Raw genomic sequence first — 24,662 nt, 5'->3', positions numbered from 1 at the left:
GGAGAAAAAGAAGAGCTCTGGAAGTCAAGAAGGAGCTGACAGGAAAACGAGTTCACAGTGAAACTGGGGGAAATGAGGACAATGCAGAGAACAGAACAAAGCAGTCTGGAACGCTGACCCAGCTCCCAGGGAGAGGAACCAGTCTCTGCTGACACAGGTGAACTTGGAGAGTCAGGAGCCCTAGGTGAAACCGCAGACACAGCTCCAGCCCCAAGAAAAGCCCACGATTATGTAATCTGCAAATACTGCGGGATGCTGCTCTGAAGTGACTCCTTTCCCATGACAAGCAAGAGTTGAGAGGGCCGGGGACTTAGCTCAGTGGTTCCGCCGCCTTCCTCGCAAGCACAAGGACCCGAGTTTGATTCCCGGTACCAAAAAACAGCAACAAAAAAGTTGAGAAATTCACTGTAGCATCTGTCTCATTGGGAGTGGTAGCAGGAGTCATTTTGCAAAGGATTTAATTGTTTACAACTGAACTACTCCAGGATCCAGAATTCAGAACAACTACACTTCAGGGTTCTGGGTTCCCTTCACGGTGATTGGGTGGGAGTCTGCCATAAGAGACGGTCTTGGAGTGGGGGCAGGAGACCCCAAGAAGCTTATGCAGTGGGGAACTCGGGCCAGGACGGACACGGTGGCCTCCCCTCTGGTGAGAAGCTAGGCCAGTTCTGTGTGGTTTGCTGAGAGGCTAGGTCTGAAAGTGCTGGCATTAATCTCGGTGAACTACCTGCTCCCAACTCCCTTGCTGCCTATGTCCTGCACAGAGCTTGGGGGCTGCTTGCTTTCCCCATCTGCCAGCGTGGTCAGAAACTTGCCTCAGCATGGGTGTGCACCACATCCCGAGGTGCACAGCCAGAAGGGCCTTTGGAGCAAGGGAGGACCCACAAGCCTGCAGGTCGTACAACTGGGTGAGTATAGCAGTGGCTTAGAGCACAGAGGGACACAAACACTAGCAGCGGACCTGAGGAGAAACCACACTGTTTATTGACCTTTCACGGCAGGAAAGGCATGCAGGACTCAGTGCATGTGCACCCGTGCACACACGTGATGTGGAGACAAACTAGACCTTAGTGGTAACTAATTGTCCCTCCCCCATACCTGCTGGCTTCCAGTACTACAGGCCCTGGAAAGAAACCACCCAAACTCACAGAGGAATTTGTTGGACTCATTTCTCCTTTTCAGCCTTTCTCTTTCCATTTCTTTCCTTCCTTCTTTCTCTTTCCTTGTATTTTTGTTCCTTATATTTCTTTTCTTTTTCTTTATTTTGTTGCCTTAACCTAATTTATTTACTCTTTTATGTATTAATTAGACTCACGTTTCTCTCCTCCTTCACATCTTCTTTTTTCAAATTTTGCTACTTTAATTTTTCCATGTCCTCACTTCCTCCATTTTTATTACAATCAAGTTGTTAGTTGTTTTAGACATTTAGCTGATAAAAATATACTATTCTTGAATTGTTTTCTATTGTTCATAGTGGAACAGTTGTTGCATTTAGTACATACTCTGTCAATATTTGGCTTGTCTTGTGTCTGTGTTATTATTGTAGCTCTCTTTTCTATTGATAATGGTGATATAGTGGTAGCTTTTATTAGTTCTTATGGTATTTGATATCTGGTTTGTCTCTGACCCTTATTGCTGATTTCTTGGCCATTGCCACTGGTGGCATAGTTATTCTCTTGATTGGTTTTTACTATATGCCTGGTCTGTTTTTGTGTCATCAATATCACTGTCGTTCATTTGCTCCTCTGTGTTGTAGGGATCAAGCCACAGAGGAAGGTTGGACACTAAGAAGACCCTCACATATGCTGAGTGTAGGTTGAAGAAAGGTATAATAAACATGAAAATAACTACACACAAGAACATATCACAGGAAGACAGACTAAACAGTCACAGCAGGGACAGAGTTTTCCACCCTAACTGCCTGCAGCACAAAAACAATAGAAATATGACAAAGCAAGGCAACACAATGCCTTTAAAAACCTTTAGCTCCTCAAAATTACACTAAAGTAATTTATAAGCAAGAACTGAAAAACTAAATGGCCAAAATGTTTGAAGACAGCTCAAAGAAGAAACATATAAGTAATTTCATTAGGCATTCAATGAACGTCAGGAGAATTTTATTGAAAAGATAAAGGATTTTACTAATAAAATTTTGATGAAATAGAAACAAACAATAAACTAATATAGCTACACAAGACAATGCAAGATATTCATGACCAATTTGGTAAAGAATTAGAAATTGTGAAAAGCAAGCAGAAATATAAGCTATGAAAATTTGAAGAAAGCATGGCTAGCAGTTTTGACCAATATGTGAGAAGCTGAAGACAGGGTGAATTTAGTAGAGCATAAATGTCATGACACTCCATAACAGACACCAGACAAGCTGGATCCCCCCAGCTACGAGAAGAATAAAAAACCAGCATCAGAATTAGGAATAAAGGTACTGTTAGAAGATGATGCAAAAATGCTGATGAGTTTGTGAGGAGAAAGAAACTCTCTATGTTGGTGCTAGGAATATAAACTACTACAACCACTATGGAAGTAAGTGTGAAGATTCTCCAAAAACTTAAAAATAGAAATTCCATTTGACCCAGCTGTATCTTCCCCAAGCAGTTAAAGAGAACAAATTAAGTGATGTGTGCATATCCACATTTACAGCAGCACAACTCACCTTAGCTAAATCTTGGAAACAGCTTGTATGTCCATCCATCAACATACAAACACATGAAGAAAGCATGTATATACACAGCGAAGAACTACTCAGCTATAAAGTATAAATTTGAGTCATTTGGAGGAAGATGGATGCACTTTGAGACTACAAGTGAAATAAATCAGATACACAAGCTTAAACATTGCATGATTTTTATTATAGGAGAGACCAGTGCAAGGAGAAAAACAAAAGATAGGTGATGGGAAACAGGGACATAGACCTTGGGCTTTGAGAATAGGATTTAGGGTTGGAGGGAGAGGGAGGTAGGGGAAGGGGATGTAAAAAGGACTAAGATGAAATATATACCCAAAACTCCCATGATAAATGTATTTATTTTGTGTCACAAGCATGTACTAATAAAATATCATTTAAAAAGAAACAATACAAAAAAACTGAAGGTTAAAAATTATATGATCATTCAATAGATGCAGAAGAAGTATTTGATAAAATTCAATAACCCTTCATGATAACTTCCTGATCAAATTGGATATACAAGAATCATACTTCAAGATAATAAAGGCTATCCATGACAAACATACAGCCAACATCATACTGAACTGAGAAGGATTGAAAGCAAAATGAAGGTTTCCACTCTTATTTAGTAAAATAGAAGTTTTAACTAGAGCAGTTAAGCAAGAAATGAAATGCATACAAAGAAGAAAGGAGCAAGTGAACTTATCTTTACAGATGATATGATTCTACACGAAAAACCTAGTCTCCACCAAAATACTGTCAGAAGTGATAAATTCATCAAAGTACATGTCAGGTACTTTCTGGTCATGACACAATAACCCACACCTATGACTTAAAGAAGGAAAGGTTTATTTTGGGTCACAGTTTGTAGAGATTCCAGTCCATAGTTGGTTCCAAGGCAGGGTGGCATGGCAGAGGGGTCTGGCAGAGGAGAAACAGCTCATGGCTTGGCAGACAGAAAGCAGAAATAGATGAAGGAAGAAGAGGGAGAGAGAGAGGGAGGAAGGAAAGAAGGGGATAGATAGACCATTCCCATCCACACCCCCAGTGAACCACCTCCGCCCAGCAGGCTTCATCTCCCAACATCACATTTAGCTATAAATCCATCAGTGGACTAACCCACGGATGAGTATCCATGATCCAATCACCTCTACAAAACCCATGTCCAAGCACACAAGGCTTTGGGGGGTGTCTAAATATAAACCATAACATAGGATACAAAATCCACATACAAGAAAACAGTCATTTTTTAAAATACAGTAACTGCTTTCAAGACATACTATAAAGCCATAATAACTAAAACAGCATGACAATGCCATAAAAACATGCACATCTACAGCCAAGTTATTCTGGATAAAAGTGCCAGAATATGAAATGGAGAAAGGACAGTCTTTTCAATAAATGGTGCTTGGAGAACAGGACATCCACAGCACAACATGGAAACTTGACCTATCTCTCACCTCATACAAAAACCAACTCACAGTGGCTCAGAGCCCCAGAGGGAGGACCTGGAACTCTGAACTCTGAAAGAACTAGGAGAAAACAAGAGAAACGCTTGAAGACATTGAAATTGTCAATGATTTTTCTGACAACCCCCAAGACAGGAAAGAAATGCAAAACTTGAGAAATTAAGATTACATCAAGCTAAAAATTTTCTGCACAGCTTGAGAACTAACAGAGAGAAGAGAGTTTATCCAGTGGGAGAAAACATTTGCTAGCTATTCATCCAACATTAAAATCCAAAATATAGGGGCCGGGGATTTGGCTCAGTGGCACCTGTGCCTGCCCTGCAAGCACAAGGTCCTGAGTTCAATCCCTGGTACCAAAAAATCCAAAATATATAATAAACTCAAAAATCTTAATAAAAAAGCAATCCTCTGAAACAGGCAAATGATTTGAATATGCACCTCTCAAAATACAAATGGTGAAAATTGAGAAAATGCTCAATATCATTAACCATCAGGAAAATGCAGATCAAAACTATAATGAAAAACCCTATCATCCCTATTAGAATGGCTATTATTTTTAAAAACACAAATAGCATGTTATCACAGACAAAGAGAAAAAAAGAACTCTAATTTCTGGTTGGTGGAAATGTAAATTAGTGTTGCAACTATGGAAAACAACAGGAGATACCTCAATAACTACCAGTGGTGCACTGTGTGATTCAGCTAGCTGACTTCTGGGGTACATGGCCAAAAAAATGAAAACAGCCTGCCAAAATGACACCTGCATGCTCAGATATGGTACCTTAGGTGCCCATAAAAGATACATGGATTAAAAAATGGTGGCATCTATACACAATGATGCAGGGTTAGCCAGCCACAAACTAGTGAAATCCTGTCCTTCGCAGGAAAGTGGCTGGAGCTGGAGGGCAGTGTGTACGTGAAATTTGCAGACATAGAAAAACAAGTACTGGGGCCAGGGATTTAGCTCAGCGGTTTGGTGGCCTGCCTCACAAGTGCTAGGACCCAAGATGGATCCCTGGTACCACACACACACAAAGAAAAGAAAAACAAGTACTGCTTGTTCTCTTTTATAGTGTAAACTAGAAAAAGTTGACCTTAAAGTAGATTAGGGACCACTAGGGTTTTGGGAAGTGGAAGAGGAAAAGAGATGTTGGATTTGGTCAACGCGCTCAACATATATGTGTGGGAATATCACACTGAAACCCACTAATATGTGTAATCAACACGTTAAAATGGGAATGTAGATTCTTCTGCTCCACAACATACTAGTTTAGAAACTTAAAGGAAAAGATTAGGCTGTTAAGCAGTGCATTTATTTTTCCTTTGTACTTGTGAAACTTGTTCCCAAATAATCGTAGCATCCGCGCAGCTACTCGGACCGTTAGCATTCCCCTGATTCTGAGAGCCTGTTAATCTCACCTGTGCATACCTGACCACCGCTCTTCCCTCTGGCTGTCGAGGGTAACCCAAGGTAGGCTGCTGCTTTTATGCCCCTTTGAGACAGATGTCATCTCTGAGTCTCAAGCTGCAGATGCTGGCAGCAAACACCAGCTGAAAGTTGTGAATTGGCGTGGGATCAGAGAAGCCTGTATTTTAGGACTTACTCTGGAGACTTACTTTACAACCAGGAAGCTGTAGAATGATTTGAATTTATTTTTAGGGTACACTGTGACAAGAGGTCACGAGTCCTGTGTGCCAGCCTGAACGCTGACCATCGAGAAGTAGATGCCTCTCTGCGCCAGCAGCTGCTGATGGGTGCCCTGCTCCCTGACCTTGCCGTTCTCGATCACCACGATGACGTCTGCGCTGTGGATGGTGGGCAGCCGGTGCGCAATTACGATGCAGGTGCGGCCTTCTCTGGCTCGGTCCAGGGCTTCCTGGACCACCTGAGAAAAATTAGATAGGAGACCCGGCCTGAACACTATACAAGTAGGTTCTAACATTAAAGGAAATTGAAAGGTTTTACCGTCCTGGTAAGTGAGCTATTTTAATTTCTAATCTCTGAGTCTTTATCTATGTGCAGTGGACACAACTGACATTATGATCTGCCTATGGTTGTGTTGCTCTTTAATTCTAGTACAAATGGAGTCCCATGGTGTCAATTTTCACAAGTATTTAAATGCTTGAACTAATCACCATATCATTTTACTTAATTCCTTTTTGAGTATTTCCTAGTTTTGCATGATTATATTTAGTGTGCTGAAAATGCAGTTTACCTATTTTTTCTTCTGAATGCCTGTTTTCTGCATATGAAAGTAAAATGTGATAATTTTAGAACATTTGGAAGAAAACACAGCATCTGTTACCTCACAATCGCCATGGCTGACTCAGTTTACCCTCTCCTCCCACGTCCCCTTCCCTCTGCACACTGACTTGGCCAACTGAGCCAGACCTTTTCGCTCTCGGAATCCAGCGCTGAGGTGGCCTCGTCCAGCAGCAGTATTCGCGGCTGCCTGACCAGGGCCCGGGCGATTGCGATCCTCTGCTTCTGCCCGCCGGAGAGCTGAGTCCCCTTGTCCCCCACTCGAGTCTGGTATTTCTGCAGGGAGCAAGGAGAGTGAGTGGGGCTCACGCCCAGGGCCTGGCTGTGAAGTGCAGGAGTCGCACTTGCACCTGTTTCATGTAGAGTCACAGAGACTCTGTGACCAGGCAGGGACCCGTTTAATAATGTTTTCAACTCAACACGATGTTTGTTTCCAAAATTAAACTAAATGGCTTTCGTTTTCCATGGTGTTCTATAACAGAAACACAAGCATCAAATTCCTGAGTGTTACCAGTATCATAATGCCACTTAGTCTGGTGTCTCTGGGTCCTAAAAAGTGCAATGCTGATACTTTCACAATATTTAAAAAATTTGAAATATTCATACCCATGTGGAGTCTAGGTTATTCTCTCTTTTAATACTTTAATAACCACTATTCAATTAAACATTTACTAAGTATCTTCCAGATACTCTTATCAGAACTGGGAAATACCAAAAAAATAGTAAATTTAGTTTTTGTTTTTGCTCAGAGAGAATTTGTGCTCTAGAGAGAAACACCCTCACACACACACACACACACACACACACACACAGCACTCAATTTCAGGTCAAGTAAGCACCAAATTAATGGTACACATACTATGTTCAGAGAACATTCTGGGCCAAGAAAGAAAATAGAATAGAGAGAAAAATGAAGTCAGTTGTTTGCAGAGCTTACGAGGCAATAGCACCATGGGAATTAGCTCCTCAATGTCCAGTGTTATTTATAACAGCTGAACCTCTCAAAGTGTTTTATTCATAGTCAAATCCAATACTTAAGTCAGTGCATTAAAGGTTAAGAAGACAAACGAACATAACTTTAAAATTATCTGTGAGCATGAGTGATTTCTAATTATAGCAGGGTATAAAAGCAAAACTAGGTCCCCTTCCCACTTCCAAAAGATATACCTTCCTATTTCCTATTATCTATATTGTATGTTGTTTTTTATTTATACTTTTTTTTCTTCTTTCTTTTTGAGACCAGGTCTTGCTTTGTAGCCCAGACTGGCCTGGAACTTGCTGTAGTCTTCCTGCCTCAGCCTCCTGATTGCTGGGATCATAGGTGTGCACCACCATGCCCAATCTTTTGGTTTCTTACATAAAAGAAACCATGTGATATTTAAGCTCCCGTGTCTGATTTATTTCACTTAACATCATGGTCTGATGGCTCATCCATTTTTCTTCAAATTGCTGGAGGTGAGAAGGGAAAATAAAAAGAATTAAGACCCATTATGTACAGGTGTCAACTCCCCAAATGAATGTAATCATTACGTCCTATGTGATATGTACCAATAAAAATTAAAATTTAAAAATCTTCCATGCAGTAATTCATGCAAATGCCATCAAGTGCCTTAAATCAGTATGAGTTGAAGAATAAAGCAATGACACTTCCCCCCTCAGTTTTATTGGGGAATGACTAGTAAAAAACAAAAAAAAAAACTTCTGTTTATTTAAGGTTTTAAAAAAAAAGCAAAGCTAATTCAGCTGTACTTCAATTTAGAGGCATGGAACTGTTAATGCTGGATGGAGAGTGACATCACCTTCAGGGACCTTGACTCATCTCTGCAGAACTATGCTTGTTTAAAAGAAGCTGGTGCCACTGCCTGTCTTGAAAGTGCAGGGTCCTGAGTACAAAAAAAAAAAAAAAATCGACACAGAAGGGACCACAGATGTAACATAAGAGTAAAATTTTTAAAAAATATGGATAAAATCTTTGGGGGTCTAGTGCTACGCAAAGAGATTTTAGATTTGAAATCAAAAGTAAGATCCATAAAAGAAAAAACTAAAAAATTAGATCTCATTAAGTTCAAACTTTTGCTCTGCAAAAAACCTGTTAAAAGGATAGAAAAACACATTATAGTCTTCAGAAAACATTTATAAACTGCATATCTGACAATAACTATATTTTAAAAACTCTTAAAACTCAAGTAAAAATAAAAGAAAGCAAAACAGTTACAAATGGATAAAAAACACTGAGCCATTTCTCCAGAGGATAGGTTCCAAATAAGCATGTAAAAATACTGTTCAACTTCATTCGCTTTTAGGGAATGCAAATCAAAACCATAATATATATTGTGATACACACCCATCAGAATGGTGAGAATAAAAAATAGTGACAACAGTGAATCTGAAAAATGTTCCAAGAAACTACATCACATGCATTGCTGGTGGAAATAGAAAATAGCATAGCTACTCTGGAAAACAGTTTAGCAGTCTTATATAAAGTTAAATATGTAGTTACTGCATGGACCAACAATTGTACACCTGGGTGATTATCCCAGAAAAATTAAAAATGTCAGTTCATACAAAAAAACTATACTTGTGCATAGGTAAGTACCTGTTATTTATAGTAGACATATTTGTAGTAACCCAAAACTAGAAATAATCAGACAACCTTCTACTGGGAAAGGCTAATTTATGGTTCATCCATTACATAGCTACCCTGCTACAAAACAGAATGATTTATAAACACACAACTTTAGGGAATTATGCTGAGTGAAAAAACTAGTTTGTACCTTAGTATGTAAATTTAGTTCACATATAAACATAAATTTACATACAGTATGTTTTATGTAATGACTTTTCCAAGTTCCAGTGCACTTGAGTTTGCTTCTGCAAGCTTGCTGTAGTCTGCCCACACAGGTTCTAGTCATTGTGGCTGGGGATGGGTTTAATTTCCATTCCCAGCTGTCCCTCAACACTTTTCAGGTGAAGCAATCATCGTATGAGATCAAGTTGATGGCTAAACCAGGTGATCAAGGCACCCTGCTCTTCCAATGCAACGAAGGTGTTTGCCAGCTTCGAGGCAGCAGAGTTCATTACCACCTCAGCAGCCCGACTGTCAATACTTCAGGTGATCATCAACACATGAGTGTGGCACAAACCATTTTGGAAATCATGGGATACACACTTTCGATGCTCCTGCTTTACTTTAGCATGATCACAGAAGCAAGAATAGCCTGGCTGAGAAATCTTGGCTAGCAATTTAACCCGCTGAAAGAAGCCACAGAAGAGGATCGACTCGTGCATGCGAACCCTGGAGAAAAGTGTGTCAAGGCAGTGTACTCTTTGGTACTGTTGTTCACACATAACCCTGAGTTACTCGCTTCAGAGTTAGTTTCTCCAGTAGGCCAATCTCAGATTGTTTCTGCAGATGGGAATTCGTGAACTTTTGTACACCAGGAAGGAAAGCAACAGAATATAGTAAAACACGTGATTTTAGATTGCACGAGAATAATATCCTCCAATATCTGCACAAAACTCTACGACAGCAACTTATCCACCTCATCCAGTACTGCCACCTGTGCGCGATCAACCTTTGCTGCTCCTTCCTCGATGACGCCCAGGACTCTCACCGAGCCTCTATGGCAGCTCGTGAACCGGTTCCTCCTGTGGCCGCCATCACCTTGGCCACACTCGGTGTTTGCTGACCCGGATGCAGCTGCTCTAGGGGACGATCACATTGCTGGCACACTGTCTTCCTTCAGGCCTAGTCGCTCAAGTAAGGGAGGAGGTGGGCGCCACTCTTGCCCATTCCTTTTCGCTCCAGTTAAGTTATCCCTACCAGACAAAGCAATGGAAATGCTCTCTTCCTGAATGGGAAATGTCTTTTCCCTGCCAATTAAAACAATTCTCATTAACAACTCCCATTTCAAACAGTATTCTTCAAATGCATTTCGTTTCGTGGCATTCTCATTGGAGGTTTTGATTCTTAGGTGCTTCCGAGGGAGTGTTGAAGTCTTGTGCAGTCACCACTAGGTTTTACTGTGGTTGCTGCTGGCTGCCATCACGACGTATGTGGGTGTCTCTTCCGGGGTAACCCTGAGCAATCTGCAACTGAGGCCCAAACTGGGACTTTTTATGTGTTTGCTTCCCTCTGCATTTGTGCGCAGTAGAATGGTGTTCTCCCACTGATGGATAAGCAAACCTGTCGTTCCAAGGTCAGTGCTAAGAAATGAATGGGTTCTGTTTTAAGACTATCGGTACAACTTTGGAAGTCGTTTTAGGAATAAAAACAGTAGTCCATTCTGATTTCAGCTAGGAACTTACTGATGACCAGTCATGATAACCAGAGCCCATGGGGAAAGGGTGCCTGTTTGAAGCCAAATACTTGTCAATTATTAACTGTGTTAACTTTAATTTCAAAAGCAGCTGTGTTTCTGATGAGTACTGAGCAAATGTATGTAAGTTCTGGGCCAGACTTTTGATCCCATTCTCCAGGACTACACAGGACAGGTGGCTGGAAACAGTAATCGTGCTGGGCTTCTATTTAACCCTGTTGGGACTAAACTGTGTCTTCTCTTATTATTTTCTTCCTGTGTGGTGATAAATGGCTGCCAGCAGTTGGTGCTGTGTTGGCCTAGATGTAGCTTTATATACTCATTTATAGTTATTTCTTACACCTTGTAGCACACTACACATTCACCTGTCAGGGCTTTTACAAATGTAGGCCTATAAAGGTTAATTAGTAACAAGAAAGAAAATTGAGCATGTTTATGGAATAATTTTGCAGAAGAAGAGAATCTACTCAGTTCCATATTTCATCCATGAAAAACAATGTGGCCATTTCAAGAATTAAATGAAAAGGAAGTGAAGTCCCTGCGAAAGCTTGCGGCTGGATGTGCCTGATACCTGTGTTACCATCCTCGATTTCAGAATTGACTCACATGGGGCAGCGTCTCGATGAACTGGTGGATGTTGGCTGCCTTGGCCGCGCTCATGACCTCCTCCTGGGTCACCGCCCGGCTGTTGTCCCCGTAGGCAATGTTCTCCTCGATGCTGCAGTCGAACAGGACAGGCTCCTGGGACACGATGCCCAGCTGGGCTCGGAGCCACTGCACATTCAGTTTCTTTGCTTCCTGACCATCCAGAAGCTGAAAACCAAAGCCCTCAAATGATAAGGAGGCTTTGAAGAGGGAAAGAAAAGCCCCGGTGAGGCCCACTAACTGGAGGGTGTCTGTGTGTGGGCCTCGAACCTCAGCCTGACACGGCATTAATCGGCTTCCTGTCTCTGGGACACAGCCCGACTCCCACAACTTCAAGGAGAGGTGTAATCTGGCTCACAGTTTCAGGGAACCCTTGCTCTGCTGACTCCAAGGCAGAAACACTGTGGTAAAGGAGCAAAGCTGCTGAGTTGGGGTTGCTGGGAATAGAGCAGGGGAACAGCACCAGAGAGGAGAGGACCAGACGTATACCTGGGCCAGGCCTCCATGACCACCTAGAACTGGGCTCATTAATCTGCGAGGATTTCTTTCTTTTTTATTTATTTATTTAAATTTAAACACACAGTTGCAATGTGTAACAATCATGTTCACTCTGGGGTACACAGATCTCAAGTTGACATGCTGGGATGAACATGACCAACAAGACCAGCACTCCTTATCTCTGTCCAAATGGCAAACTGGTCACAGATTTGACTGTTCTGCATGCCCCTTTTAGCCTCTCCACATGCCTCTCTGTCCCTGTCTGCCCCCTACCCATGTCTGTCCCCTCTGCCTTTAGGATTCTGCATCAAGGGTCCCAACCACAACCTTTCAGCTTGGCTCTATCCATTTTCCCCTGGGAACACCAGAAAAAAATCTGGAAGCCCAGATTCTGAAAGCTCATAGCCCTGGCCCTATTCCCTCTCTTCCCTGAGAGCTGCAGTCTTCAGCTTCTCCCACTTTGGGTGACTGCTGGGCTGTGGGCAGGCTCCTGGGTAGGTGATGGTGTCACCCCACAGGAGTGGTAGGTGTAGTCATTATCACTTATAGCTACGGTGTCACTCAAGGGAGAGGACCAGAGGCCAGAGACCAGCATCAGTGACGAAAACCAGATGGGAAAGGACTAAAGCCAGATGGCTGGGAGTTCCAGTTGGACAGGTCAGGCAGAGCAGAAGGTGGTGGGGAGGGAACAAGCAGGCGTCAGGCTGGCCAAGGGGCCTGTTTTGAACCCAGGAGAGCCTGAGGTAGACTCAGGTCCTCGGACTCCTATACTTTTCCTCAAGAACTTCCACCTGCAAGCTTCTCCTTCTGATGGCACTAAGGGAAGAGCTGAATGGAAAGTGAAAAGCTACAAAGGGCAGTGTCTTCTAGAGAACTGTTTTTATACCAGTGGTTTTAATTTTTTGCTTTACTTGCTACAAATAAGTGAGTTTTGCTTAGGATGACCAGGCTGGGTCAAAGGCCCATGGCGGTGAGGGTTAACCCAGAATTTTCTAAGCCAGACAAGGTTGCAGCTGTCGTATCCTGTGGTCCCCAGATGTTTGCCTGATGCAGAGGCCAGTTTGGGATCTACATAATTACAGGTCCTCATCTGTCCAGTTCTTTCCATTGTGACCTTACTCTTGGCATGTGAGAGCAGCCACCGGTCAGTTTACTAAGAACATGTGCTTACCACTGCTCCAGCCACAGGGTCGTAGAAGCGCTCGAGGAGCTGCACCACCGTGCTCTTCCCACAGCCGCTGCCGCCCACCAGGGCCAGCGTCTGGCCCCTCTTCACCTCGAGGCTCAGCCCCCGCAGCACAGGCACGGTTGGCCGGGTGGGGTAGTTGAACACAACTTCGTTAAATTTCACATTTCCTTCAAATTTATCCTAAAATGTTTACATTATTAGTAGTAGTACTGATCTGATAATTATTTAATTAAGAAGTATTATTTCAAGGAAACTTTACCAAAAACTGCAATAGGGAAATATGAAATGAATATTCAATATACTGGTGATACTACTGCTAGCAAATTGTTATTCTACAAAACGAAGCTAGGAGGTGAGGGCATAGGTTAAACTAGGTACAAAGTCCTTACAGCCAAGCATTATGTGACTTCATTTCTAGTTCACTCAGGTAGGTATTTCGCTTTCCCCAGTGCTGATTCTGAGGCCAAAGCCATACTAATGGCCACAGGCTCAAAGGCTTAAGAATTGCAGCAGTATCTCTGGCCACAGTTCCAATGGGCAGCCCTTGTCTCAAACCCTGCAGCCTTTCCTCTCACTCAGGAGACAGAACAATTTTCTCAGAACGTAAAAAGCTCATAATGTCCTGGGAGGATTGTCCAAATCCCCAAATCTTTACTCACACTACTACTTGGACATCAGAATGCATAGAAGTTTATATGATACAAAGAACACTCAGATATGAGTTTGAGGTAACTCTGGAGATAATACCAGGTTATTACTCTTACGGTGAATAAACTGGCCTTCTTGCCTACTATAACAGCCATTATAAAATGTGATTAAAGTCAAATTGCTAATTGCATCAATGTGACAATTCTATACATATAACTTCTTGTAGAAATGACTATAAAGTTTTGTAGAAATTATTCAGTTCTAGCAATCTGATTTTACTTTTTGAAAATTTTCAACATGCTAAAATTCAGAACCCTTGAAAGCTCTGATGACATTTTAAGGTACCAGGAAATTTGGCCAAGTATTAGTCATGTACATTTCACAAAATAAGCTAAGTATATGTTGGTGTAATCACCACCAATGTATCACAAAGTTACAACCCAGCAGATTGCAAACCTTCAGGGAAAAACAATTGAGCCTTCATCAGGCAGCAGAAAACTCACAGGCCACAGCCCCAGTCGACTGTAGCTGTCAACCAAAGGCTGTCTCTGGAACAGCTGGAATAAGTGGGCTGCAGACAGCTTGGCTTTGGCATAGTCAGGAGCAAACGAGCTCGCGTGTCCTAGAGCCACAGCACCCAACACAATCGCTGAAAACACCCTAGACAGAAGGAATTCAGAATCAGCTTATATAAGTAGCAAGTCCAAAGGCATGCTGCTCACTATTGTGTAGCATATTCTTCCTTAATCATCCTTTCCCTACCACACATTTCCATGGAATTCCAAGAATGAAGGAATCTAGAAGAGACAAGACACACCGCTTCAGAGCGCATATTTCCTCTGCTTACCTTCCAGTTTCTACAGAAGCTCCTAATTTCCTAGAGATATGCAACTTTCCAGAGTTTTCCATTTTCAGGAAGTGGCTGATCAGGAATCTGATTTGTGATCTCAACTAATTTTAGAGGGTGAAAGAAGTGAAGCACAAAGTACTTAAGAGGCTCAATCAGCTCTAGAATAAGAATGCTATTTCCTGCTAGACTTGGTGTATGATTTCCTCAGTACCACAGACCAAGTGATAGAGATACCACTGTCATTAATAATTCTTACTAGCAGATCTTTACAGAGTAATCCAACCAACAGTTGCAGAATACACATTCTTTTCACCAGCACAAGGAATGTGTTCTAGAATTGACCATATATTAGATGACAAAACAATTCTTAAGTTTAAAAATACTGAAGTCCTATATATTTTCTGATTGTAAAGGAAAAAAACTAGAGATCAACAACAAAATAGACTTTTGAATTATACAGATGCATGGAGACTGAACAACACACTTTTGAATGAGAAATGGGTTATGAAGCAAGTTGGAAATTTAAAAATTTCTAGACATTAATGGCAACACAACGTATCAGAATCTGTGGAATACAGCAAAAGCAGAATTAAGAGGGAAGTTTATAACAATGAGTGCCTACATAAAAAAAGAATAACCTATTGATATACGTCAAGACCTTAGGAAAGATCAAGTTAAACCTAAAATTCATACAAGAAAAGAAAGAATAAAGCAGAAAAAAGTATAGAAGATCAATGAAAAATGAAGCTAGTTCTTTAAAAAGATAAAAAGGACAAATCTTTAGCTAGATTAACCATGACAAAAAAGAGACAAAACCTAAATACACAAAAATAGGAGTGTAAAAGGGAGCATTACAATTGAAATCACATAGATTAAAAAAAATCATTGGAGAGTATTGTGAAAAAATATATGCGAACAAATTGGAAAATAGAATAAATGGACACATTTCTGAATACATCCTACCAAAATTGAACAGAGAAGACATAAAATTCCTGAGTGCATCAGTAACAAGCAATGAGGTTGAATCTTCAATAAAAAGCTTTTCAACAAAAGAAAGCCTAGAGTCTCACTGCTGAATTTTACTAAACTTAAAAAAAACAAAACAAACTATCAGTCCTTCTCAAACTGTTTCATAGCATTGAGAGAGAGGAGACATTTCCAAACTCATTCTATGGCCATTACTTTGTTACCAAAACCTGACAAGCACAGCACCACAACAACAAACAAAAAAAAATGGAAATAAAGAAAAAATAGAATTATAGACCAATTTCCCTATTCTAACATAAATACAAAAAATCCCCAACAAAATACTATCGAATTGAATGCAATAGCACAGCAAAATGATTATACACATGGGCAAACTGGTTTCATCCCAGGAATAAAAAAGATGGTTCAACACATGTAACTCAGGGAACATACTACATCACATCAACAAAATGAGGAATAAGTGATATGATCATCTCAATAGGTGCAGAAGCATTGATAAAATTAACTATCCCTTAAAAAATACCTGAGCAAGTTAGATATAAAAGGGTTGTACCTCAGCACCATAAAGGCTATGTGTGACAGTTGGCATCACAGTGAACAGAGAACAACTGAAAGCATTTCCTCTAACACTGTGAACAAGACAAGGGTGCTCACTCTTGTTCATTGTTGTACTAGACACTTTATCCAGAGCAATTAGGCAAGAGAGAAAGAAAAGATGCACAAATAGGAAGGGAGGAAGTCAATTTATTCTTATTTGCAAGATTCTATACACAGACAAATGAAGGTCTCCACCAAAAGACTATCAGAACTGATAAATCCCTAGTAACACACACACACACACACACACACACACAATTCAGTACATTTTTCCATGAATCAATATTTAATTTTCTGAGAAAGAAACTATGAAATCAATCCCATTCACAATAGCTACAAAAATACATAAAATACCTATGGATAAACTTAACCAAACAAAAGAAAATCCTTGATATGACTGATAAAAGAAATTGAAAAGGACACACAAAAAATAGATTTTCCATGTATATGGACTGAAAAAATATTATTGAAATGTTCATACTACCCCAAGAAATCTACAGTTTCAATTTCCCCATCAAAAGAGCAATGACGTTCTTCATAGAACTAGAAAAAACAATCTCAAAATTCACATGGAAGCACAAAAGACCCCAAACAGCCAAAGCAATCTGTGGCAAAAAGAACAAAGCCTGATTTCAACACTTACTGCAGAGCCGGGGTAACCCAATCAGCAAACATTGCCATAAAATCAGACATAAACAGTGGGACAGAATAGAGACCCAGAAATGAACCCATGCATCTACAGCCAATTTATTCTGCACAAAAGTGCCAAAACAGAGTGGAGAAAGGACAGTCTCTTCAATAAATGGTGCTGGGAGAATGGGACATCCACAGGCGAAGATGTAAACTTGACAGTATCTCTCATCTCATGCAAGAACCAACTCACAGTGGTTCAGAGGCCTAGAGGGAGGGGCTGGCACTCTGAAGCTACTAGAAGAAAACACTGGGGAGACACTTCAAGACATTGGTACAGGCAGTAATTTTCTGGATAAGACCCCAAAAGCACAGAAAACAAAACCAAAAGTAGACAAATGGAATTACACTGATCTAAATAGATTCTGCACAACAAAGGAAACAACTGAAAAGTGAAGAAACAACTTATAGAATAGTAATGCATATTTGCCAACTAGTCATCTGACCTAATAAGGAATTAATATCTACAATATATGAAGGAACTCAAAAATCTTAATTAAAAACAAGCTATGCATTTTAAAATGGGCAAAAGATCTGAATATACATTTCTGAAAAGAAAAATACAAATAACTGACAAATATGTGAAGCAACAATAAAAACATGCTGGTGAGGATGTGGAGACAAAGGCCTCTTCCACACTGTTGGTAGGAATGTAAATTAGTATAAACACTAAATAAAGCCACATGGAGGTTCCTCAAAACTGACATGAGACCTAACATACCATGGCCTATCCTATGCTGGGTATAAGCCCACAGTGATGAGGTTGCCATATTAAAGGACACCTCTATGTGTACACTTACTGGGTAGTGTACACAATAGCTAAAGGATGAAATTAGCCTAGGTGCCTAACAACAGGTGAATGCTGTTATGGCTTCTGTCTAGGTGTCCCCAAAGCCTCATGCAGTCACAGATGGGGCTTCATGGCTGCATCTAGAGTTTGTGATCCTGGGATCAAGGATGCATTGCTAGGATTAAGGGTGTGAGTGCTACCTACCTAAGGGTGGGTAGCATGGATAAAGGACAGAAAGAGGGTCATCCCTTGTTGCTTTTGGCTTGCTGTTTGCTGCCTTCTGCCTGCCATGAACTGTTTCTCCACTGCAATGGTTCTCCGCCACGCCACCCTGCCTTGGAGCCAGCCAAATATGAACTGAAGCTTCCACAAACTGTGAGTCAAATAAACCTTTCCTTCTTTAATTTTGAGTGTTGAATATTTTGTCTCAGCAAATGTAGCCAAGACAAATTAATTTTTAAATTGCAGTGTGTAAACAATGGAGTATTATTCAGCTACAAACAAGAATGAAATCTTATCATTTGTAAGAAAATGGAATGAACCAGAGGACACTACAGTAAGTGAAATAAGCCAGACACAGAAAGATAAGTACCACATGTTCTCTCATATGTGGAAACTAAAAAGTTGACCTGAAAGGAAAATAGTCATTATTAGAGTGTGGGACAGAAGGGTAGAAAGGGGTGGTTAGATTTGATCAGTGCATGTACATGCATGCATGGAAACATCACACTGAACTTCCTTAGTACAGTAGGTATGATTAACACATGGTAATAATAAAAATAATTAGGAAAATATGCCTTTACTAGAAATATGTTTTCTTTCATAATTAAAATGAACTTTGACATTACTCTGAAGAAATGGCTATTCTGAAATAAACGCTTATTTTCTAATTATGTGTTCTTTAAGAAGTAGATGTGGAATATAACAGTTGTTAGGAAGGGCTAAAGCCCTGTGGTCTACACCTCCATACACCAATCCAGTTCTGCCCCTGGAGTCCCCAAAGAGGGAGGAGATCACTGTCTAGGAATAATGCAGAACTTGCTAAGTTTTCATTCCCAAACCTCTAAATCTAAGATATTAAAATGTGCTAAGTACCTGGGGACAGGGACAGTGGGCACACCAGGTTTTCCTTCAAATACTTGACACCATGGTTAGTTACCAAGAAGGAAGTTTTAAAACAGTGATAAACAACCCCATGTGGCCGTCCAGTTTCTCTAATTAGCCTATTAACCACCTCTATCATGAGCGATGAAAAGCTGTCTTTCAGTGATCCAGAGTTTTAACCTTTCAGTGATTACAAATAAAGCAGGGTCATTCTCCTCAGATGGCAGTGCTGCAGACAGTGAGATAGGCCATTGCATGCTGAGGCTGCCTCTCTCTCCTCTGAGGGCTTCCTGGTCTGTCCCCGGAAGGCTGACTTCAGGACTGCACTCAAAGGACTTCCTTGTGCTCTGGCTTCTACTGGGGTTTGGCTGGTGGAAGGGTTAGCACTGTGCTGGAGGCAGGGAAGAGGCCAAGGGATTTGTTTCTTATGGTGTTGCCTGAGCGGCACCTCTGACCCCACCGAAGACACGGAAGGCCCCTTGCTGAGCTCTGACTTCCTGCCTTGCTTGCCCCAGAGGCACAGGTGGTGGCAGTTTCTCGTGGGCGCTGCTGTGCTGGACATCACCCTGCTGTGCTGGGGGACAGACCCCTCAGCAGACCCCTTAGTTACCCATTTTGATGCACCCTTTGTCTCTTGCTGCGGTCTTCACTGATAAAAAGATTGCGTGTGTGTGTGTGTGTGTGTGTGTGTGTGTGTGTGTGTGTGTGTGAACTGTCAGCTCATTTTAATTTTGGATGAAAACAAAACAACTCTTAAACACTTTCATTTTTCTCCTCCACCTCATTTCAAGAAAAGGTATTCAGCACTGCTTTAAAATCACCCCACCACAGCAGAAATATGCCAGATGATTTATTTTTTATTTTTTTGGTACCAGGGATTGAACTCTGGTCCTTGTGCTTGCAAAGCAGTTGATGGAACCACTGAGCTAAAAACCCGGCCCTATGCCAAATGATTTTAAAAGGAATGGCTTCCATCTTTCAAGCCCAAACTGCAAGCTCATTCAGTGTCCTCAGTCAATTTTGAAAAGAAGAATTCATGGAGCAGAAAGACCTCTGCTAGGTCTTGGAAGCCAAGGACGGCATTGGCAGAGCTCTCTGGGGCCTGGTGGGGACAGCTCTGCACCCTTGGCCAGGCCATGGCTGCTCATAAACTGCACACTATTTACCCTCTGCTCTGAGTCCACGGCCATCCTCGACTTTCTCTCCTTGGAACTAGGACACATTTGTGTCCACAGTGATCACATTCAGCTCGGGGTGCGACAGGTAAACAGAATGCATCCCTCCCTGCTCTGCCCGCCCTCCCTGGCTCCTTCACCCCTTATGATTGCTGTTAGTTCATGAGGATTATGGAACTGCACTTGGAGGACTGACAAGGTCAGATTTCCGTGCCTGCCAGGGAGAAGGCGCTCCTAAATTTAACTCCCTGACCTCATCTGACAAGTGGGTTTTTTTCCTACTCCAAATCTTTGCTTAAAATTAATGAAACCCTATTATATTCTTATAGAGTCATCTTAGTATTTTTGAAGGTACTTACAGAATAACATCCCTGAAGCGCATGTGTCCATTCACAATGAGATAGGCACCAAATCGAAAGCAACCAGCATAGGAAAAATACATAAATGCTTGTGAGATGCTAAATGTGATGCCATACATGTGTGCCTTCCTCACCGAGTTCCTGAAAAGCAGATTAGAATATTAATAATTAGTGTATTTGGCACTCTCAGCATTAGGAGTGCAAACAGCATAGCTTCTCATCAGGGCTTCGATTCTACCGTACGTTATGCTGGCTTGGGTAAATGACTCGCCTCGGGAGGCACCAGCTTTCTGTGTAGAACAGATAATCACTGCCATCAGAACTGCCGTGAAAACTGAGTGCAGTGAAACAACACAGATGCCCAGCTCAGTGCAGCTCAGAGGGTCCTGCTATTCCTACTTCAGGCCGCATCCGATGACGCAGATGCCCAAGCCCCTGACATAAACATAGCTGTTGTTTCAAAACACCCAAAGTATCACAGCTAGAACTAGCGCTTGAGTCATTCCAATGCAATCTCCTGTTACTACGACCTGGTCTCCTATGACTATATGTAGTTCACACTACTTGGGTTATTAAATGTACATAGCACACAGTGAAGTCCTTCCCCAAGCTAGATCCTACTGGCCCCAGTTTGCTTAGCACCATTTCTAATCAGACCCACGCTACATTTTATTAGGTTTCTAAATCCTCCAGAAGAGTCACAATTTATTTACTCTCAAATTAGGAGACATGTGACAAGAAAAAAAATCAGCATTGCTGATTTGGATGGTACAACTTGGGTGCTGTGACCACAGTGTTACTTACCATCCCTGAACAGTGTACAAGGCTACTGAATCTTTAAATTATGACCAAGTTAATAATTTGCTTCAGCTTTTTATTCCTTGTTAATTCTTTAAAATTCAAAATAAGTAAAGTCCCAGGCAATCGAATATATACACTGGCATATCAGAGCAAAGGGACAAGAAAATGAAGGTATGGTGATTCCTCAGCAGATGGCCACACTGAGACTCCAGGTGGACATGTGCTGCCTGCATCAGTGATCAGCTCTTGTGTAATCCTCGGTGCCTTTAGCTCCTACAGACCTAGTCTTACTTCTTTCTTAAAAAAATTTTCCACTCTTCTTTTGAGACGAGCTTTATTGTGACAGGCCTGGACATGTACACACTTACTGGCTCACCCGGGCCCCTTCGCCTCTCTACTCTGCCCTCCTAGTTTCCCGCGGGCCAAGTGGGGGTGTACTGTGTCATTCCATTCACAGCCAGGCCCTTTATCCCTGCATCCCTCCTCCTTGCTTTTTTTTCCCTTTGTGTTTTTAAAAAAGAGATGTAAATATCAAATCCTGTGGTTATTTTCAAAGAGATAATTACTGAAGAAGGGTCGTTCTTAGGGCCATGCTATCTGCAGAAGTATTATCTTTGGGGATCAGTAACTCAGCCTTGGAAAAGCTGGGCTCTCAGCAGTTGCCTTCTTTACCTGTAAGGCCCATCCAGTTTGTCGACATACATTGATTCAAATTTTCTTTCCTGGGTCAAAGACACAACTGTTCTAATATTTTCTATTGCTTCTGTTGCAATCTGTAATAGAACAGATCTTCATTAGAAGTGGCTCTTTTATTTCTGAAACAATAAAGAATGTGAGGCTTAGGGCTCTGTCAAAAGTATCCCGAAGGAGCTGGGCATGGCGACACATGCTTATAATCCCAGCACTCTGGGAGGCTGAGGCAGGAGAATTATGAATTCGGGTCTAGCCCAGGTAATGTAGGGACATATCAAGACCCTGTCTTAAAATAAAAATTGTTTAAGAACAGCTCAGGGATGCAGCTCAGTGAAAAGACCCTGGATTCAACCCCCAGTATGGCCAAAGGGCAGAGAAAAGAATCCTGAAGGTTATATTTGTGGCTTTTAGATTTCTTCAGTTCAAATAAAAAATTATTCTTCAAAACTAGCCACTCAGGACAAGCCCCTCTGCGGGTGCAATCATCCAGCTAAGTCCAGGGTTTGGGAGACTGGGGGTGTGGGTTGAGGGGGCACCCAGCACCAGGCGGTGGCTGGCAGAGCAGGGTGCTGAGCCGTGGGCCGAGACTGCTCCTTGCTCGCTGGAGATGAAAGTCCTTTTCGCCCTGAGTGCGCCCTGCTCCTCCGGCAACAAGCCGCGGGTCTCTACTTAAATTGCCGTCAGCCGGGACGCGGCGGGCTTCCCAGACCCCAGGCGTGGACCAAGGCTGTGTGGTCACCGCGAGGTGAGGTACTGGTCCGAAGGCGGAACAGGCGGGGCTCAGGGACAGCGGGTTCATGCCAACCCCGCCCCGCGCAAGTCAAGGACCGCCCTGGGGAGCGCTGCTGGGGACTGAGTCAGATTTGTGCTTCTGTAGCCCAGACTCCCAAGCCAGCATCACGTAAGGTTTATCAGCTGTGAGACTTGGGCCTCAGCCCTCAATGTCTGTAACCAGTTGAAAGCAAGACACTACATACCTTCACCTGAGAAGCTTTCTATCTTATTATAAATAAAAATAAAAACCCAACTGCAACAGCCAGAATGTTATCTCCCTGGGTGAATTGATCCCAGAGAACCACAGCAAGCCCAGCCGGGTAAACATTCCTGCTTTACCTCTGCAGAGCCAGAGACCAGCCTCCTCTGGTCAGTGAGCGGCGGAGGCAGCCAGGGCTGCAGGGTGGAGAAAGCAGCTGTGAGTGGCCTTCACTCAGTCCTGCTTCTGGGCCATGGAGGCTGCTTTGTGGGCAGCTCTGGGATGCAGGGCCTTGCCTCAGCTGCAGGGCCGCACTCTGGAGAGTTAAGGAAGTGCCAGCCACCCTCACTGCCGTGGGTACCAGGAAGAGGCTGGTGACGCCCCTAGCAGAGGTGCATGGTTGTATTAATTTGGATTCCATCAGATTATCGTGTTATAGGCACACATGTGACTGTGGGTGTGATGACTCTCAGAGCCATCACATTAGGTTCCTCATCAGGAACCCTTTTCGGAAAATTGAAGTAGGAAGCCTCCAAGTGCTGAGGTACTTTAGCTATAACTAATCTGCACCCCTGATTGTGATTGTGTAGTGATGCAAGGGCGTTCAGAGCCTTCTTTCCAACCCTTGTTTTCTTAGGTAACCAGCAGTGGGCTGAGTAACGAAACTGTAATTGAATTGCTGGTAACTAACATTTAAAGTTTCTAATCTCTCATTATGTGTGCTGTTAGGTTAAAGTGGCTACTTCAAACTTAGCCAACAGTAACAGTGTTAGGAGGAAAATGGTAGTAAATCAGGAGTGTTGATGGGGATGGATATAGTGATAGGGTATTTTTTCAGAGGCTGGGACACACAGAAGTAAAGAAAAGGCCACCCTGGAGCCCTGCAGGGAGTGGCCAGGAGGATCATCAAGGGCTTGGGACCCCCAGGGGCCATCTGTGGCCGGCTGGAGAGCTCAGTCCCCCTGGGTAAATGAGAACTGTCCTGTCTGAAACGCTGCCTGGGAGCTGCAGCTGGTCTGGGGAAGGGTGGGGAAAAGGAAATTATCAACCATGACACACACCAGGTTGTCATTGTAATCTCACCCCTGATGCCACACATCTGAGTCACTTTTTCCCCGCAGGGCTGGGGACAATGTCTGTTCTGCTTCCTAAAACTGTGGTGAAGGCCAGGGCAGTGATGCTCATGAAAGGTGTTAAGTGTGGGCTATGGAAACTATCACACTACATACTCACTATCAGCTTCCGGACTAATGTTTCAATAAAGGGTAGCATTTACAATTGTAAGAATTACAATGTTTGTGATCTTAATCCACACTTGAATATTTAAATGCATGTACATGTAAATGTAAATAATAAAGTATTTCTAGGTCACATTTGAACACCTGTAAAGAGGTAGGAGCTACGGAACTAGATGTGGACTTGGTTCCCAGCGGTACCTGAGCTACACTGGCACCAGGACTCCCTGCCTCCTAGGAGTGCTGCCCAGAAACCGGGGCATTGCTGCCATCTGGTGGCTGCCAACCTTAAAGCTAGAAATCACATCCTAGAAGGAAAAAGTCTCCTCAGCGAGGGCAAATATCCACCCTTGAACAACTCCCTTCTTTCTCTGCCCTAAGGTCTCCTCCTTTGTAAATGTATAACAGATAATGTGAAATAGGAAGAAAAGATCCAAAGGGGAAGTTGGAGGTGTAGGGGAAAGGAAAGTAGGGGAAGGAATAATATAAGGAAAAACCAGAAACAAAGTCTTTGTAAATGGGGAGGGGTGGAGGGGTTGAAGAGGGGGCAGGGGAATGGGGAGAAAATAAGAACCAAGATATATCATGTAAAGGTACAAATTCCCAATGATGAATATTGTATACCTAAAATGTACCAATAAACTTAATGAAACACACGCACGTGTTCGAACGCGCACACACACACACACACACA

At 42.3% G+C, this 24,662-nt stretch overlaps 1 protein-coding gene and 1 pseudogene across 1 annotated transcript in view; both read right to left on the bottom strand.

Moving 5' to 3' along the window:
* Nucleotides 1–5,812: 5,812 nt before the first annotated feature.
* Nucleotides 5,813–24,662, bottom strand: part of Abcb4 (ATP binding cassette subfamily B member 4) — a 58,308-nt gene continuing 39,458 nt past the window's right edge. Inside the window, exons 21-27 of the mRNA XM_010636469.3 lie at nucleotides 21,740–21,840; nucleotides 20,267–20,407; nucleotides 14,218–14,374; nucleotides 13,049–13,246; nucleotides 11,341–11,547; nucleotides 6,545–6,691; nucleotides 5,813–6,038 (exon numbers count right to left, since the gene is read on the bottom strand). Of these exons, the coding sequence (XP_010634771.1) occupies nucleotides 5,832–6,038; nucleotides 6,545–6,691; nucleotides 11,341–11,547; nucleotides 13,049–13,246; nucleotides 14,218–14,374; nucleotides 20,267–20,407; nucleotides 21,740–21,840 (1,158 nt within the window). The 3' untranslated portion in view covers nucleotides 5,813–5,831. The remainder of the gene's footprint in view (nucleotides 6,039–6,544; nucleotides 6,692–11,340; nucleotides 11,548–13,048; nucleotides 13,247–14,217; nucleotides 14,375–20,266; nucleotides 20,408–21,739; nucleotides 21,841–24,662) is intronic.
* LOC117283427 lies at nucleotides 8,671–11,317 on the bottom strand (annotated as a pseudogene).

Source organism: Fukomys damarensis, unplaced genomic scaffold, assembly GCF_012274545.1.
Source record: "Fukomys damarensis isolate Sample0158 unplaced genomic scaffold, DMR_v1.0_HiC HiC_scaffold_4, whole genome shotgun sequence".
Lineage (NCBI taxonomy): Eukaryota > Metazoa > Chordata > Mammalia > Rodentia > Bathyergidae > Fukomys > Fukomys damarensis.
The sequence above is the reverse complement of the archived record's forward strand: the minus strand, read 5'-3'. Positions and strand labels throughout refer to the sequence as shown.